Genomic DNA, 18,506 nt, shown 5'->3' on the forward strand with positions numbered 1-18,506 from the left:
ACTGAGGTTGTTATATGACACCAACAAGGCGTTCAACTGCTCAAACAGAAACGGTAAACAACTGGTCTCAGGGCTCATTTCATTGTCTCTCAAACATCAAACTCACTTGGTGTTCATATTATTCCTCTGAGGCTCCAAAATCTAGCTCCTGTGTTTTTGGTCCTCCCAAAAAAACAGGATGCCAGAGTTTACTTCCTTTCATTTGAGCATTGTGTTTGATTTCAGTCGAACAAACCCAAGAAGGACACTTGAGAAAACCAGTGATGAGAACATAGGCTGTTTAGTTGGACTGCAAGGTTGACGTCAAGAGTATCTTATTTAGATTCACTGCAGGAAGAAAGCAGTAAAGAAAAATGTGATTTGGAATCCTTTTGTGACATCAAAGCTCATTTTTTAAGCAAATTTGAATTTGTGCTTTAATTCATATTTCTGAGGCAAATCTTTCTCTGAAATTTACAAAAGGTATTGCTCTGAAAGTCTGTGCGCCTCAATGCTCCCAATACACTTTTCATCTTTCTAAGAAGGGGAAGTCTGTGGGTATTTGTTGCTGATGTACACAGGTAGACTTGCGTAATCTTGGCCTTCTCTCGTGAGTTTAATCAAAGAAGTTTGTTGAAGAGGAAACACCTTTGTTGTAGAATTGCCAAAGAGCAATTTCCTATCTTCATACTGGGCCAAAAAACCCATTTGAGAAAATCTGAACATGGCACAGCAAAACACCAAGACTGTTTTACACAAACTCAACCGTAACTATGGAAAGATGATAAAGCTCCAAAGGTGTTGTTTTGTGTTGTGTTGTGTTGCAGGGTTATTTCTTAAAGGTCTATTTTCTCTTCTTCAATTTCAAGGTTTTAATAACATATTGTAAATCTGTTGTTTTTGTTTGCCTTACATGCTGCATATTAATTGGTGGAGGCCTTAATCACACCCACACCCCTCACCCACACACACAAACACACACACACACACACACACACACATACACAGAGGAGAAGCAGGTTCGTTTCAAGTTGAAATTCATGCACATTTTTATTGAACAGTTATATAAAATACTTTTCATAGTTGCAAGTGCATGCCTCATCTGCCAACAGTTTTGAAGTTAAATTACAAAAGCAAGGCTTCATGTCGTGTAGTGAATTACTTGGGCACTTAAGCAGTTCTTAAAAAAGATTGAAGTATTTTTTTTTTTTGTTTCATCTTAAAGTATTGAGCAGTATCAAACCTGTAACTGATATACAAAGCAGAGTTCCAAATAATAATAGTATTAATAATCAAATTACACTTTCTGTGGCACATTTACAAAACAGAACAAAACCGATTTTACCTGTTATATGACACAAACAGCTAATCATGCATTTTTGAGTTCCACATTGTAACCACACACCTTCACAAGAATTGTCAAACATGCTTAATTGGACTGTGTGCACTTACAAGCGCAGGTTAAAAATATGATTTCTCGTCCATCTTAGATAATTAAATGCTTCAATTACAAAAGAAGTTGAAGGCATAGAGCATCATGGTGTTAATTGAAAGTATGCAGGTATACGTTTCCAGTATATGTTCACTAAAGCGCAATATATTTCAAAACAGGCTTCCACAGCCAAGGTATTCAGATTTTCTATTTCCTTTGTTTGATTTTTATAAAACATGCATAGGCAGACACTTTAAGTTTATTGTATTCTTTTTTTCTTTTTTTTTTCTTTACACAATATAGGTTCTCTATTTTTACTTTGTTCGCAATACTTAAAAAGAGAAAAATTAACACTCAATTCCAGCAAGCCACAATAAATCTACCCCCCCCCCTCCCCTCCAAAAGAGACAAAAAATAAACATATTTGCAAATGATAGATAGGTAAATGTAAATTCCAGTTATGAAACTCAAGAAAATAGGTATTCATTACCGAGTTATTTAGCCATTATACAGAAAAATCAGGTCAAAGCACACACCAAAAGAACCTGAGGTAAGCATAATATGTACAAAACCATAAAACGTTCCATTATTTGGCATTTCGACAACATTGCAACATTCTTTTTAAGACTGCCTAATTCATTTCAGAGCTATTTTATAAGAGTAGCAAAAAAAAGTTATCAATAAATAGTCCTTATTTAGTTTGTACACCCTTATATGTTAAAAACGTTATCTCATGTTCTGTCCTTTTTAGTGCTGTATTTTTGTAAACGTACAATAGTTAGTAAGAAGTTACACGACTTTCCGTTTCGGTGTAAATGAGCAAGGGTCTTTCAAGAAAAAAAAGAAAACAAATAAATCACCTTTAAGATTTTACTATCCCTCTCTCTTCCTCTCTGACATACTGCGGTGTGGTGTACAATCAAGCACAGACAGGCCTGACCGTTCAGAAATGTGAACCAGCAATAACTTAGCAGATTTGACTATGAACTAATATTTTGAAGGCATATCCAAAAGACTAGCAAGTGAGATGTCCCCCCAGTGTGCGCCCTCTCCACACTCTCCAACACTCCCCTTTTCTTTCCACTCCTTCACCCACTGCCCCGTTTCTGTGGTGGTGGGCCGTGATGAGGCTGGGGGCGGGGCAGCCCCGATGGCCAAGTTGGCGCCTGCTGCTGGCCTTCACTGGATGTTGCTGCCGCTGCTGGTGCTTCCCTTGGTGTCTGTGCCGTTGGTCTCCGAGGACAGAGCCTTGTTGAGGGAGTTGAGGCTAGCGTCCGAGGGCAAGGCATCTCGCCGCGGCGGCATCCTCTCATTGATGCGGTCCAGGCCCTTCGCCTCTTCGAAGCTGGTGATCTTGTGCTGTGGCGAGAAGCCTTTGATGGCTGTTGAGATGCAAGAAAAAAAATGGAGAAAATGGGAGTAATTTTAAAGGGGCGGATGAAATGATTGAAAGAAAATAGTAAATTAATGGGGTCACGCTTTCCACGCTCACATTCACCCACACATCAAGAGAGTTGCCTCATTTTTGGTTTGATCTTGTTTCATGGAATTATTGTGAGAAAACAAATTTGTTTTTGTGAGAAAATGAAACTTAAGAGACTGAGAAGCTGTTGACTAAATGAACTGCAGGTCATGAAAAGTGAGTGACTTGAGCATTGTGTATACTAATCATACAGTAAGTGCATGATTTAGACCCATAAAGACATGGCTGTAAGGAATAGTTTGACACTTATTTGATAAGAAGATCCATTACACTCTCATGTCTGCCTGTTAAATATAAAGATACAGTCAAGCGATAATTAGCTTAGCTTAGCATAAAGCCTGGATGGAAATGTTTTATGTGGGTCGTGTGTAAACTTGTCATATTTTAACATCTGTTTTTGTACAGATTAAACAAATGAGTTTATATATATATTTTAAGAAGTGAGCTTTAGTCAGGTAGTAGTTCCCTCCCTTTCCAGTCTTTATGCTAAGCTAAGTTAACTGTCTGCCTTATATTTAATGGACACATATCTGAGTGGTATCAATCATCTCATCTAACTCTCTACCATGAAAAAAATAAGCCTATTTCCCAAAATGTAAATCTATTCCTTTAAATTAACATCAACATATAAAGTGTAACTCTAATGTGTCATGTATATCGGTATTGTAACTGAATGTGTTATGATTTTAATAAGGTAAACAGCATACTGTACAACATGTGTTAATATTGATCACTTTGCATGTTTAGTGCTTTGATAACATGTGAAAACAATTAATGTAAAAGGATATAACTCATTTGTATGAAATGACGACACATTAACACCATCAGAGTTTGAAAATAATAGAAGTGGACAGACAACAGGATTAAATAATCCCTCTAAATCTATCTTGGGTACTCCTGGCATCAGGGTCAACAGGTTTTCACTGTGCCATGCCATCCATGCTCTGTCAGCGTTACATATGACAAAAGACAGCTACAGATATATCTTCTGGTCATCTTGTGCTGCTAGTTTGGAAATCCTCCACATATATGGACTCTATGAGGATATCAGAGCAGTATTCATCAATAAAAAACATGGCTGATGTTGAGGAGTAGCTTGACTCAAAAGGCACAAACCAGAGCACCTGAGGACCCCAAACATCCAGATAGCCCCATCACATCACAGATTAAAAATGACAAAAAGGGGGAAGAAGGAGAATGATCAAAGAGACAAAAGAAGGAGGGGAGAAAAAAACAAAAAACACTAGTGGAGCCCACTGAGACATTCACTTCCACAAAATAGAACCACGTTGAGACTGAGCTCACGTACAGAGACACTACAAAGGTACTTGGGGTGCTAACCACTTGTTTAGTCTGCTTGGAGCATGCAGCAATTGAGGGTTCACTGGTGGTTATGAGGGGTGGAGGTCACAATACAACTTAGACTTGAATTCAATCATCAAATGACATTGAATTAAAAATTGGAAATAGATTTGATACATTAGATTTTTCTTTTAATTCCACCTAAATGAATAGAATTAGACCAATTTGTCAACCCAACACATTTTGAGCCCATTTTTTGGCTGGACTGCAACAGCAGGGCCAGTCCTATAAAAGTCTGTGACTCACTGACTCAGTGACCGAGTGACGTTACACCATTGGGTGACCATGTAGTGTAACTTCATCAGTCACCTTGGCCGAATGTCGAATGAGAAACCTTCTAGTGTTGTGCAGGTTTTGACCTACAGTTTAACTACAGAAAGTTTTAATTTTGTTACTTCCACCTTTCATAAAGGTTTAGGAGGGGGGGGGGGGGGTCTTGATGATAATAAAATCTATGATTTCAAAGATTTACTATAATGGGGGAGGGGACATTATTATTTGAGGACAAATTGGGGAGTGTGGAGAGGGGCATGATGGGCAGCGTAGTTGTGTTGCTGCATAGCACAGGTCAGACACAGGTTATTAGCAGCTCACAGGAAAGAACACGACACAGCAGGGCCACAGAGGATCCACATGGAGAAAGAAGCAGAGAAGTGTCTCGACACTACAATGAACTGTCCTCTATGGGGCTAAAGAGGAAGTACTGGACAATTCCAACATAAATAGCAGCTGGCAAACTACTATTTAGCTCGCAGTTGAGGTTGTTCTTGCGCCTGAAGCGAAGTAAACAAAATGATTTTGGGGAGAATCCAATTTAGATTTCAAACTGTACACAGTAGTTATTATATTCGTACAACTGCAACAACAATGCACAACTGCTTCAGTTGTTTCAAAGGGGAAATACCACGATAAGCTTTCATAGCAAGACTTCATTGGATTGTGTGAGGGCAGAGCAGGGGGTACGTCGTGTTGTGAAGTAAGAAGCAGTTTAACTGCAGTAAGACCAGGATGTTGACTGATTCAAATTAAATACTTGTTTGTTTAAGAGCCTCCCTTCCTCTGGCAAGATTCATAGAGTTTTAGATAAGCGATCGAGCTAAACCTACGCACAACTAGGTTGTCCACTCTTGAACCTGGAGTGTCTCTCCTTAATATCAACAAAACTTTGCTGATATATTTTACACACATCTGATGATTCCTTCAGTGTCTGTTATCTACAGGACATCATGTGCTGTATGATTCAATTACACTTAAAGGCCCTGAAAACATATTCTCTCAATCAGCTTCCTATCATGAATGAGGAGATTGTACACAAACTCACTATTTTCTTAGAAATGTTAGAACAGTTTTGCATTGGAGATTTATTTATCTCTTCTTATCAGTGCTGTTCACACTAGTCTGAAGTGGGCAGGGCTCGGTTGATGATGGGTTGTTATTGGTCACTGAGGGTCAAATCTGACCAAATCACATCCACACAGCCCTGATAAAGCTTTTTTGAGTGTTAATGTCTTAATAAATGGAAGCTAAATAGCTATATGTTTTTGCTTACTTCATATTGTGGAGAAATACTTCTGGCTCAAAGCTTAAAGTTTTCAGGGGCTTTAAGGATACAGTATGTTGGTTCGGTACTGCTTCCAGATGACCTGATGGTACTCGTGTATTTACACCTCCCACACAGTGTGAGTGTGAACATACATTTCCTCTATGTTGAACCTAGGGCATATCTCATTAGTGAAGACTAATCTGCCCATTTCTGTGAATACAGCACATGTAGCTCCTGCTTTGCACTCACTCAAAATCACAGTATGTCCTCTGTGATTATGAAATCTCTGCTATGAAATCCATTCCCCTTTAAAACACGTGTGACCACAGGATTTCCTAATTACTTACTTCTTTTTCTCTGTTAATACTATGCCACATTTTGTTAGCCCAAACACCCAACACACTCTATTCAAGCACCAGCGAGATGGATGAAAACCCAGCAGAGCCCCCTGTCTATTGCCATGAACAGCAACAGAAGAGGGCAGCCAGACCTATTTACCTTCGTCAGCCTCAATAGCTTCAATAGTAGCTGAAGAGAAGAAGAGGGGGGTTGCAAAACGAATGAGAGAAGTGAGCAGGAGTTCATTTCGTCCCAGGAACAAGTCAATGAGCAGCAAAGACAGCCAATGCCGACAACAAAGGTTAACGTCATCTCCACATTTTATGACAAAGGACACATGGATGTTAGCAAAGGGGAGAGAGGAGGAGGAGGAGGAAGGAAAGGAGAGGGGAGGGGATGAGCCTTAGCGCTAACACTAATAGCAAATACAACACAATACAGCTGTGAATATATTAGTTTACTGTTAAAAGCATCCATGGAAAAAGGAGAGTGTGAAACAGGACGAATGGAAAACGGATATTGTTTTTAATGCATGTGTGACAACAGGGTTTGATGGCTGTGGCTGAATCAGAGCGTTGTAGACAGACGAAGCATGTTTGTGTTGTGAGCAGTCTCTGGAACTGCTGGATTCGCATCTTTTGATACAAAATATCAAAAGTGCCGGCTTACTTTTGGGTACAAGAAGAAAAATGCGAGGGGGAAAGAACCATTTGGCGAACTGACCACTTACCAAGTTTTTACCGTCTTTCTTGAGATAATACATGAACACACAACTGTGTAAATCAGCTACACAAAGACAGGTAATGAGGCAGGGGGTGACAGCAAAGTAACAGCTATACGATACTGAAGACTCAGTTTTTGCCATGAGGATGAGCAGAAATTACAAAAGGGCACGAGTGGAGGGAGGATGGTTGATGGAGTCAACATTACAGTAGAAGCACACTGACGTCTGAGTAAAGGAGGGGAGCAATGTGATTCTACCGATGTTGCAACAGGAATCTCTGAACATCACTCTACCTCCACTGGGGTTCTCTTTAGTGTCAGCTGCTTCCAATGGCTTCAAAACAAAAACTCTTCAACTTCCATTAATGCTCATCCCTAGGCTAGGCCACAGATGATTCATTGTGCAGCCAGTCTAATCACTATGACTATGCAGGTCAGCAGCAGAAACACGACTCTAGCTAGGAGCGTTTAGTGGTTTCAGAACCTCTTATGGAACTCCTTAAGTATAGTGAATGTTGAGCTAAGAGCTTCATAAGTGTTATTTCTTTGTGTCTACTGCTGTTTGTTGAGCCAAAACAGTGGGGCTTATAGTATAAGAGCATCACATGCACCCTGAGTGAAATTCCTTAGATTTGCTAATGTTGTCCAAATATTATTCTGTAAAAATTTGGTCACTTCTCCCCACGCAGGAGCTCCTAAATCTAAAGTCAAAATGCAATTACAGAGGAGCACAGCTCAGACTTTGCGCATCTTGTGTAGCTGATGTGTTACATTTGTGGAAACAAGAAAAATGTAACATTGTCTGCTTATCAGCTACAGTATTGTAAGAATTTCCCGTTATTCTCCCTGCATCCTCCAAAAATCATGTGAATCTAATGCATCAAGGCTAAGTGGCATTCTCTGCTCACGTGAAATGATATTATAACCCACTCTTTATATTAGAAATGAGAGAGATTACCCTAAACTCAGGGGTTTGCTTCTACAGCCTTCCAATGTTAGCATACTTAAGCTAAACATTACTGTATAACAGATGTTTACCAAGATATTTTGGGGTATATTTTAGTGTTTACCATATCCCATAATTTTGTGGCCTGTTCAGCAGAAGTTAGAAGCACCCTTTAAAGAAAAGAGTTACCTGTACCTATAAACATAAGACTTTAAAGTGTAAACTACTGCTTTCTGTGTGCAATATAACATAGGGCATATATTCACAAAACTCCTGTCTGATGTTACGTGAGAACCTGTGAGAGGAGAGGGAAGTTGTTTGGATTTCTGCTTTTTGCGTTTTGTGAATGAAAAGGCAGACGTCAGCTATCCCCCTTTCATTCACAGTTTGGTTGCCAATTCCAATTCATCCTTTGTATCACAGAGAGTCCTGCGTCTATCCCGATCCAAACGAGCACTCAGTTTTGGAAAGAAACAAAGTGACCATTTCTGTGAGGAGTCCGACTAAATTTTGACGTGTTTGTAAAGGCGTTCCCAGAAAGCCTTCACTTTCTTGCTGCGGCAGCTTGTCAAACTCATTTGGGGGGGAGGAGGGGGAGTGTTTGGAATTCAACATGAGAGGGTGAACTGAACTCTAAACTTGTCTCACGAAAAAGGAAAAAAAAAAAAACCACCCACAACAGAATACTTGCACAACCGATTATACCTGCAGTTTCTAGGGAGAAAGGAGAAAGAAAAAGATACAGGTGATATTTGAGATAAAACCAGTGGAATACACAAAGAGACGGGGCGGTAAGACAGGGCATTAATGCGAGACATCAGGAGGGAGACACTTTAGAGAAGACAAAGGGACAAAGAAAATCTGCTAAATGCATTATTAGCATTATTTGGAAAGAATGGGCTGTCTGTAGGTAATATAACTTCAAATTACTACACTGAACTATATTAAAGTCGAAAGAAAACTACACAAAGCAGCTGTTAGTAACATTTAACTAAACATACAGTATAAAAACGATACTGACTGAAGCTGCCGGAAACATTTCACTACACTTACAACATTACTTCAAAGTAGCAATTTGAAATTCCAGGACGGTCACTGAGGGAAAAGGGAAGCAGTCTGTGTAGACAGTATTCCCTAAACACTGAGCTAGCACTTTATTCAGGGTATTGCTGTGTAAGGGCAATCTGTGTGTGTGTGTTAATCCGTTCTGGGGGCCATAGCTGGGGGTCTCTGGGTACTTGGTGAAAGTCTTACCATTCTGCAGCTTCTCTTTGCCACCGGACAGCACTCCGCTTGGTAGCATGCCTGTCGGGGTCAGTCCCTTCAGTGTCAGCACGCTCTCACTCTCCTCTCTAAAAGTAAAAACACAGAAATATGTACATCATATTTCCATATATCACTTCCCAAAAAGCTCATTTTATTGTAAAATATGAGGAAATATGTCTTTTGAACATTCTGAAACTTATTAAATGACCACCTGGGGGCAGTGGAATAAGTTGTGAACAAAACACTGACATCTTATAACCCTAAAACCTTTACTGTTATGGCTACCATGCAAGCAAACTACTGCTATATTATGCATCATTCCACAGAGCAACATTAGCAATCAATTGGAGTCACTGTACTTTTAGTTCATTTTCCTCTCAACCAACTCCCCAGGGAAACATTAGCATTACCGTAGCAGCTAAATGCTTTATTATATTCATCAGCTAGACAATAACTTTTAAACTAATAAAAACAGCTGTCACAACTGCTGGAAGTGAGGCGGATGAGAGCGGTGAGAATGAGCCAAGACACAAAACTTGCAGGTGGTAATACCAAAACTCTGAGCTGAGAGATGCTAAAACACCCCACAGAGCTGAACTTTAGAGTCGGGTGATAATTCTTTGTGGGTTCTTTGCCATACCAGACATTTATATTACACATAGTTATTTGACCTATTGTTAATATAAAACTATTGATTAGTGCAGCTTTAAATGCCCAGTTCAATTGAAAGAGGACAGAGGGTTTCTTTTTCACATACCTGAGCACAGAGAATACTCTGGCCATCTTCCCAATGGCACGGATCTTGTTGCGGATGACCTCCTTACGGGCAGAAGCTGTGGCACCTGAGAGGGTCAGAGGTCAGGAACAGTCATTCAAACTGTGACTCACACGTCCTGTGGAAGTGTAATTCATTGTCTGCAAGCTGTATGTTTGTTTCTCTAAAATCTTTTACTTTTAAAGTACCATAAAATGTAGTACATGAGTTATGCCTGAGTGTGTCTTTATTTTTAGTGTTTTTATAAGTGCATCAGACAAAACATGATGCAAACATGAAGTGGTTATTGAAGCCTGAAGTTCATATCATTCAAAACAGTGTGAATTCACCCACACATCACAGCAATTTGGAGAGTAATTCTCAGCAGCCAGTGCATACAGAACATGCCGTCTGTGTTATACCACTAGTGCTCTTCGGTTGAACTCCTACACACTATTTCCCTCAGGTATACCTACCACATTTTAAACCCTGTTTAATCATCTGTAAACGGCTTGTTCCTTGTCCAAACATGGCTTTTCAGCACATTCGATGAGCACACTCTATATGAATCTATGAAGAGATTTTTCCTGTGCTGTGTTTTGGTTTTGCGGAGACTCAAACAGGATTTTTCCTGGACTGGAAAACAAAACTTTGTTTAAAGAGACCCTTTTTGTGGAATAACAGTTTCGAGGCCCCAGGGACCCCGCTTGGAAAATGCATGAAGTATGAAGGATGGAAATGAAGTTGGTATGTGGTGAAAGGTTGAGTAAAGGAAAGAACTGTGACGGTCTGATGTCTTGTTTAAGACACTTTTGCTCATCCTTCACCTAAGAAACCACAAATACTTGTAATGTTTCTCCACAGGCCTGATTCACTCCAATAGCACTGCTTATTTAATGTGTAAAGAAAAGATATTAATTTGGTTACTAAAATGAGGTGCATGACTACAACAATCATTTTTATTTGGTTTTTGTTGCTGTGTCAGATGTAGGAACATGTAACTGTCACACCACTGATGCATTTTTCAGAAAAAACATCTAAAGAGACCAACAGTGAGCCTCAGTTGAAGTGTTAGAAGGTGCTTTAAACAGTGACGTTAGTTGACAGTCTTCTGAAAGGCAAAGAGCAAGCACTGGACAAAACTCTATCTACTGCTGCACACACCAGTCTGCCTCGTGTTTGTACCTTTTTTGGGGGGATATATTAGCTGTCCTTCTCATGAAACACCCCCAGAAGAGAAGACAACAAAAAGGACAGAGAGATCAGTGGATGGCTGCAGAATGAAAGAAGAGGTGGCGGGGGGGTAGATGGCGAAATAAGAGGCAAGAAAGCACTACGAGTGAAAAGAAAAGCGATGCCTTGAACATAAAAACTCTGGAAAACATAGAAAAGAGAAATTAGATAAGGTAAACCAAGGTGGTGACAACATCACAGCATGAGAGAGAGAGAGAGAGAGAGAGAGAGAGAGAGAGAGAGAGAGAGAGAGAGAGAGAGAGAGAGAGAGAGACAGAGAGAGAGAGAGAGAGAGAGAGAGAGACAGAGAGAAAGAGAGAGCACGCGCGAGAGAGAGAGAGAGAATAGTATGTGAAAGAAACAGCATAATATGTGAAAAAAATGGTGAGGTTGGGAGTATACACATGATAGTAACTATGGAAACAATAGCAGTTAAAGAATAGGGCAATAAAAGGATTATCAGAAATTATAAGGGAAATAGAAAAGGAGATCATGAGTGAGAGAGACAGAGGAAAGAACAATCCAGATGTCAACATAGTGATAATGATCAAAGTTTATGAGTGGAGATGGCTCCAAAATTGGAAAATAAAAAAAATTAGCTCTGAAAGGCTGAAAAGTCAGAGCAGGGAAACGTGGGAATAAAAGCAGATAATGAATTAAAAAAAACACAGCGTGAATGAGGTGGTGGAAAATGAGAGAGATGTTTAACAACAGCTAATTACTTAAGGGACTGTATGGTGCACAAGTGGTTCTGGTGGCCAATTTAAATGTAAATTATGCAAATTTGGATGTCAAGAATTTGAGTGTCCTCAATTACAACTAATCTCCGATCAGAAAACGACTCAAATTTGGATGATAGTCTTAAAATTCATTTGGTAGGTGGTTCATATGCCTCACATGTCTGGACATCAGGTTCTTTGCTCTTGTCCTTTTCCATTTATATTTCCGGGTGAATTGATTAGCCAATCTTTTGACATTTAAATCAGCTCATGTAGCATTGAAAGGTCTCACAGCGTTTCACTTCACGTTGAAATCTGGTGATATCCTGACCTTCCACCCCTGGGTGCTGTTTACAAAGTCAAACCAAATGCATCAGTAAACACAAAAGAGATAGGAGTAGGGGGCGGAAACCGCTGAGATCATTTCCTGTTTGGCAGTAAGGGGTGGGGCAGCCAGAGGAAATCTGGTCATCTTACTGTAGATAAGCTGCAACTCAGGATCAAACGGATGACTCAAACTCTCCACTCTAACATGATGATGAAAAGTATGAAACCTATACTACTGATGTTGCTGTATGAACACCACAGAGTGACCAAATGCAACAAAACACTTCCAACAACCTTCAATTTCATATTTCCAGGAGTTTTTGGACTTTCTAAGGGTCAGCTGATATTCTGGGTTAACTAAAAGAAATATTTTTATGCTGCAGATACAGATGATTCATACATCTGGTTGTGTCAAACAGTGTCTGGATCGTGTCTCTGTTGAGAAATATGCTGCAGTGTTTAAAGATCAAATCCAATAAAGTTGAATGTTCTGACAATAGGGCAGATCAGTGCTGCTATGTGTAAAAACAGAGAAGAATGTGAGTGTGTGTGCGTGCGTATGAGATTTTGGATGACTTTGTGTCTCCCTCTAGTGGACCCGTGACAAACTACAGTGAGATCTGCTGTGGCTTACCATCCAGCTCCTCGTCGGTCGTCAGCTCGTCATTAGAGCAGATGCTCAATACGTTCACTAACATCTCAGTTACTGCAGACAAACAAGAAAAAAGGTAAAAACCATATTTCACAACACTGGCACTGTTTTTTTTATATGTTACTTCATCATTTTTGTATCCATGCATTTGTGAAGCAATACTTCTGCAAAAAGGCAACAAGTCCAGTGGTGCTATTGAGACAGACAATAGAATGACTCTTACACACACGCACGCACGCACACACACACACACACACATACACAGAGCAGTGTCTTTCCATAACCTTGCTGGGAATAGCCGTGTGTGAGTGGGTCACACCCAAAATGGACTTCCCAGTGTGTGTGCGTCACTGAGAGACAATAGTTATGAATGATAAATTGACACAGATGTATCACACTAAGGCATTCCAAGTCTCATATCATGATTAGTATTTTTTAAACCTTTCTTGACTGGTGCTCATTTGTAACACACTTTTACTAAAGAATATCCATTGTAATCCTGTCAATATCCAAACATATTATTGTATCTTTAATCATGTGTATTCAGTAAGTGTATCTATGAACCCAACTATGAAACCACTACAAATAGTGGCATGCCACATGAATGCCTGCATTACATTTCCTGAATATTCATTCATATTGTGTTGAGAAATTGAATGTTTAATAATGTCATCATTTCAAACTCTGTGTACGTGAAAGCTTGCTCACCCTTCTCTCCAACGAAGGGCAGGGACCAGGTGAAAACATCCATGAAGTTGGGCAGCCAGTAAGGGTGAGGCGAGCAGTTGAATTGTCGAATGTTCATCACATTGTTCTCATACTTCAGCACGGCCGCTGTGGGGGGAGGGAAAGAATTTCAAATTGATGCTTTCTGACAGCCTCGGGGAGTAAAACCAATTCAGGGAAATACAACCGTTTTACATTAATTCTTCATGTCCCCCGAATGCATGTAACAATAACATCTTGAACAGTATGATGTCTCTATTTTCTTCTTATAAAGTCTAAGATACAAGGCATCTGCAGTCAGGAGTCAACACATAGAAGAAAAATCATCACACCTGGAGGTCCAGGCCCATTACTGGGCTCCATCATATTCCCAACCACCATTTAGAAATACTATCTGGCTTTAGCAACTGGTGCACTCCATGATAAATATCCCTACAGTATGTCAGTCCAACATGTTATTAGCCTGATGAGAATATCCCATGAAGTACTGTCTTATAGTGCCAGGAAACAAAGCTTCTTGTTGGAGAATATCGTCAGCTGATGAATAACCAGGAAATACATGAAACATATATGTGAGTAATGATTGGGAGGATGCTTTGGGAGATTAAGCTGAACAGAACAACAAAACCAATATTTTCTCTTCTTGTAAAAAAGATTCTTATTAAACAGAGTTTAGCTGGTTAATGAATCCATTCCCTGCGGGGGGATATCTTTTTTTTCTTCTTTTTTTTAATATAAAATGAAACCCATAAAATGCTTTGTGGCTTAATGTGAAACATTTTTGGCTGTTTTTGTTGTTTATTTTTTTCTGTTTGAGGTTTCATTAGCTGCAGGTGCTGTGCAGAGTTGTGACTGCACAAAATCACCAATTTCTACAGAGCTCAAGCTGGCTCAAAAACAATCAAGAAAAGTGTAAAGGGGCCAAAAAGGTTTCTTCCACACCAAGACTGAAGCCTGGATGTAGCTCAAGATTTGTCAGGACAAACTACCAACAATAAGACCAAAAACAGGAACATAAATGGGGAACATGTTAAGGTGACATATTAACATCAACAATTGTCTCCCATTTTAAGAGCAGGACTAATCATATGCAAAATTGCAAACTGAGAGGTGTAAATTAGGGCTAGAAAATGCACAGGCATCAAAGTGAAGGTAACCAGTGTTTAAGGGGGGGAAGGAAAATCAATTCCCCTTCTACCCCCTCTGGAACATTTCCTCTGCTTATTGATTATCGCCCCCAGTTGGTGAAACATGTCTGTCATTTACAGGATTGGATACATGAATAACATCACAGAAACACATGGCTCAGCATTTGGGCTCTGTGAGGCTGAACACTCTTCATTAATGAAAAGAAAAGCAGTAATTTCTGGTGAGGAGGGGAAGAGAGAGTGGGCAGCAACAGGAAAAGCAATGATGGGCAACAGTAATGAACACTGTATGATGATCAATAATCTATTCTCATTTTCCAGACAATCTGACATGGACATCCCACCAACAATTACATTTTCTAAAATGCAACTGCTTATTCCTTTTGTAGCATGTTTTCTCCTGTTGCTTCACATGCAAATACAAATCTATATTTTGCATTATTCCAAAAATATGAATACTTTACATCTAATATACTGTGAAATAGATTTAATTGCTTCCATGCTGAGAATTAGCTGAGAAGATTGATACCACACTCATGTCATTATGAAGCTACAACTAGCAGCCGGTAGCTTAGCTTAACATTAAGACTGGAAACAGCAAACCTGGTTCTGTCCAAAAGTAACAAAATATAATTACCAATATCTCAAAAGCTCTCTAATTAATATGTCCATACAAAAACTGAAGTGTAATGATATGAGAGTATTCCCCAAAATACCACATAAAAATTCTACACATAGTGGATTTAAATTATTCAAAGCAGTTATATTAATCATGTAACAGCAGAGACTCCAGTGGGTGTGGGTAGACCAGTGTTCACAGTGAGGGTACAGAGGGGGAGCAGCATAACAGTAGCAAAATGAATTAGCTGTGTTTTGTTTGATCAGTTACAAAAGCAGGAGAGGGCAGAAAGTAACCCCGGCCCTCCGTACGTACTTGTATATAAGCATATGGATATGCATAGACAGCTGAAACCAGCAGTACGTAAACCAACCAGGTTGCATAGTATTTCTCTTAGAGTCATATAGAGTATATCGGTTTATTTCAAAATCACATGCTCTCTTTCAACTTCTGACATTGAAAACACCTCCTAAAACACTGACCACAGCATGCCGCATGTGACCTCAGCCATGATTAAGGTGCTTGAGAGCCGCCAAACATAAATATATCCCCGCTGTATATAGAGGCCTCATACACGAGGCCAGTCTGGTGGGGAAAGCGGACACCATGGTTGGGTCACCGTGGGGGACTTTCCTGCCTCGGCCTCGCAGGGTCGGGAATAGCAAGTCATCAAACCTGGCATCCCAAGCAGCTATAACCTCGGTTGCAACACAAATCGGGTCAGAAAACATCCTGCTGGGTTGGGGTTTGCCTCAGCCTGTGTGTGTATGTATGTGTGTGTGTGTGTGTGTGTGTGTGTGTGTGTGTGTGTGTGTGTGTGTGTGTGTGTGTGCGCGCAATCAATGAGGCATGGTAATGCATACAATGCAGTAACTATGCAATCAAAGTAGTCCCTTAAGTATTGCCAACATTACATTCCACTGCTGTCACTCCTTTGGCTGCACAAATGAACACAAACAACAGACAAAATCTCCTGCAGGGGAACATCCATACACTGTATAATTAGTATGGCGTTATTATCAACATCAGAAAAACACTACTACCTAGTCCAATAAGAAAAGGAAGGTATTACTGCTGTATTACACACTCCACTCAGACAGGGCTGTGGGTGTTTATGCGTGTGTGTCGGCGTGCATGAAAGCAAACGCACGCGTGGGCAGCCATTGCATAAACATCACATACTGCATAAACATCGTCGAGGCACTTGATTGAATGCAGCCATGGAAGCCTGGAGGGAAAAAGGCAGAGCGGGGGAGAAGGTCAGCTCCCCTGCCGTCGCTCCTTCAAACCGGATTCCCTTTAAAGGAACAGGGACACCCGACAACCTCCCTCGAGCAAAACAAACATGCTCGTCAAGCTCTGGGTACAGGCAGGGTCAAGGCCTGCTTTCTTTTTTTGGGTAGTGCATTAAAAATGCAGATGAGGTCGACATGGGCAGCACTCTAATTACTTCCTCATAATCAGAATGGTCATTAGCACAGATGCAAAGTTATTTCTTGTAAAGTAGGAGGGCATTGCCCTTGTGGCGACCAGCTGTGTGCTCTGAGTTGGACTCAATTTAACACTGCATGACAGCCACTAGATGTCTCTGCTGCTCTGATGGTGGTAACAGGGTAGCTGAGGCCAAAGCTCTGCTGCCACGGTAACACAGATATTGCGAGGTGACGCCCGCTCATTAATTATTCATAAGGGAGTGCCTGAAGCCTGTTTCCCCGGTAACGAGGACTGTTAAAACTGCTTTGAGATCAGGGGGAGATTCCCACTGTCCTTCCCTGACGCTTGAATGCTGACTGCAGATCTGTCTCTGAGGCCTCTCGTATCAAGTTCCACTGGGCTAGTCTGCCATTTAGACTTTCCCTGTCCATTACATTCAGTGCTTTCCTTCAATTAAATGGCAGATGTGAATGAAGGGTAGGGCACTAATGCAGTGTACAATTGCTGAAATTAACTTTTTCAGTTAATGATTAATATTAATTCAGCATCTTTAGCAGCAGAGAAAACGGAAACTGATCATTCATGTCTACTTTGTTCACATGCATAGGTGTTAGTATTGAGAATCGGTTCTGACTTGGAGCCAGTTCCTGGAGGAAAAAAAAAACTGTGGATTTGTTATGAAAACACGCTTTTGGCTTCCCCTCATTGGTTCCCATGTGTGGAGCAACTGTGCTTCCGTCTACACTGGCACTTGTGCATGCATCAATATGGTTTTACAATATGGTGACCCACGAGTTGGCACTGAAAAGTGTGGACACACTTCAAATGAGATAAAAGTGACACTGCAAAGTGTAACCACTGCAGCAATATAATATCATGAAGTAGAGGGTGTCTGTCTGACATGATAAAGCATTAACTGCACTATGGTATGATGCCAGCATGGATTGCCAACACTGATCATTATAATCTGTGAATGCATGCGTGACCATCTCTAGCAATAAACTACATGGAAGAGAATATTTATACTTCTTTAAAAAAACAATCTGACCTTTTTTCTAAAAATATCCACAAAATACCTTTTCATTTATGACAAATAACAGGTGTTAAATGGATTTTAAAAGACTCTTTCTGAAGCTCTCCACAGCATCTCATGGTCTGCCTCAGTGGATGGAGTTCACTGTCAAGCTGTCATGGAGATGGCTCAGTACAGTATTTGGGTGGGTTTTCTTACTCAAATAATATAGTGAGAATGAGAACCAGGATTTAAAAGGAATAGGCAGAATTGGATTCAGTATACAAGATATATGGTCAGCCCATGATTGAGCTTAGATCCCAGTTGATATGAAACAAGAGCTACTTTGTGTCTCAGCTCGTCCTGCGTCACATTACGTTCAATTTTTCTTGTTTGATGCAGTTTGAAAGGTTTTGCAGTTGAACCGTGTTCACAGAAAACAGAAGGGAAGCCCAGTAATGACCAGAGTGATAACAGATGGGTGGGCATCTGCAGTAGGGGATACTCTTCTTGCTAGCACTCGTGACGGGGGGGCGGGGGGGAATTAATTCCCTGCTGTGCTGGCGTCATCACTGCCCTAGCTTCCATCCTGCTATTTATTCCAGTGGCAGGGCCAGGAGCCAATCATACCACTTTACCCCCCCACCCCCTTCAAATCACACAGTTCCCGCTCCGTCAAGCCATTCCTGTTTCCACCTCATCATCTAACAATAACAGAATAGAGATAATTTGGTTGTAGGAGGTTTAACAAGTGTGAGATGGATCTAAACCAACCAATACTTTGCTGTCTCTGAGGTGAAGTAAAAAAT

General features: G+C 40.4%; 1 protein-coding gene across 2 annotated transcripts in view; it reads right to left on the bottom strand.

Moving 5' to 3' along the window:
* Window positions 1-1,003: 1,003 nt before the first annotated feature.
* The window catches only part of LOC128383306 (protein phosphatase 3 catalytic subunit alpha), a 70,104-nt gene continuing 52,601 nt past the window's right edge, over window positions 1,004-18,506 (bottom strand). The window contains exons 9-14 of one of the 2 annotated variants that reach the window (XM_053342918.1): window positions 13,467-13,592; window positions 12,741-12,812; window positions 11,013-11,039; window positions 9,831-9,915; window positions 9,062-9,159; window positions 1,004-2,793 (exon numbers count right to left, since the gene is read on the bottom strand). In XM_053342918.1, coding sequence (XP_053198893.1) covers window positions 2,591-2,793; window positions 9,062-9,159; window positions 9,831-9,915; window positions 11,013-11,039; window positions 12,741-12,812; window positions 13,467-13,592 — 611 coding nt within the window. In that variant the 3' untranslated portion in view covers window positions 1,004-2,590. The remainder of the gene's footprint in view (window positions 2,794-9,061; window positions 9,160-9,830; window positions 9,916-11,012; window positions 11,040-12,740; window positions 12,813-13,466; window positions 13,593-18,506) is intronic. The other variant, XM_053342919.1, reaches the window with a different exon arrangement.

This window comes from Scomber japonicus, chromosome 22, assembly GCF_027409825.1.
Source record: "Scomber japonicus isolate fScoJap1 chromosome 22, fScoJap1.pri, whole genome shotgun sequence".
Lineage (NCBI taxonomy): Eukaryota > Metazoa > Chordata > Actinopteri > Scombriformes > Scombridae > Scomber > Scomber japonicus.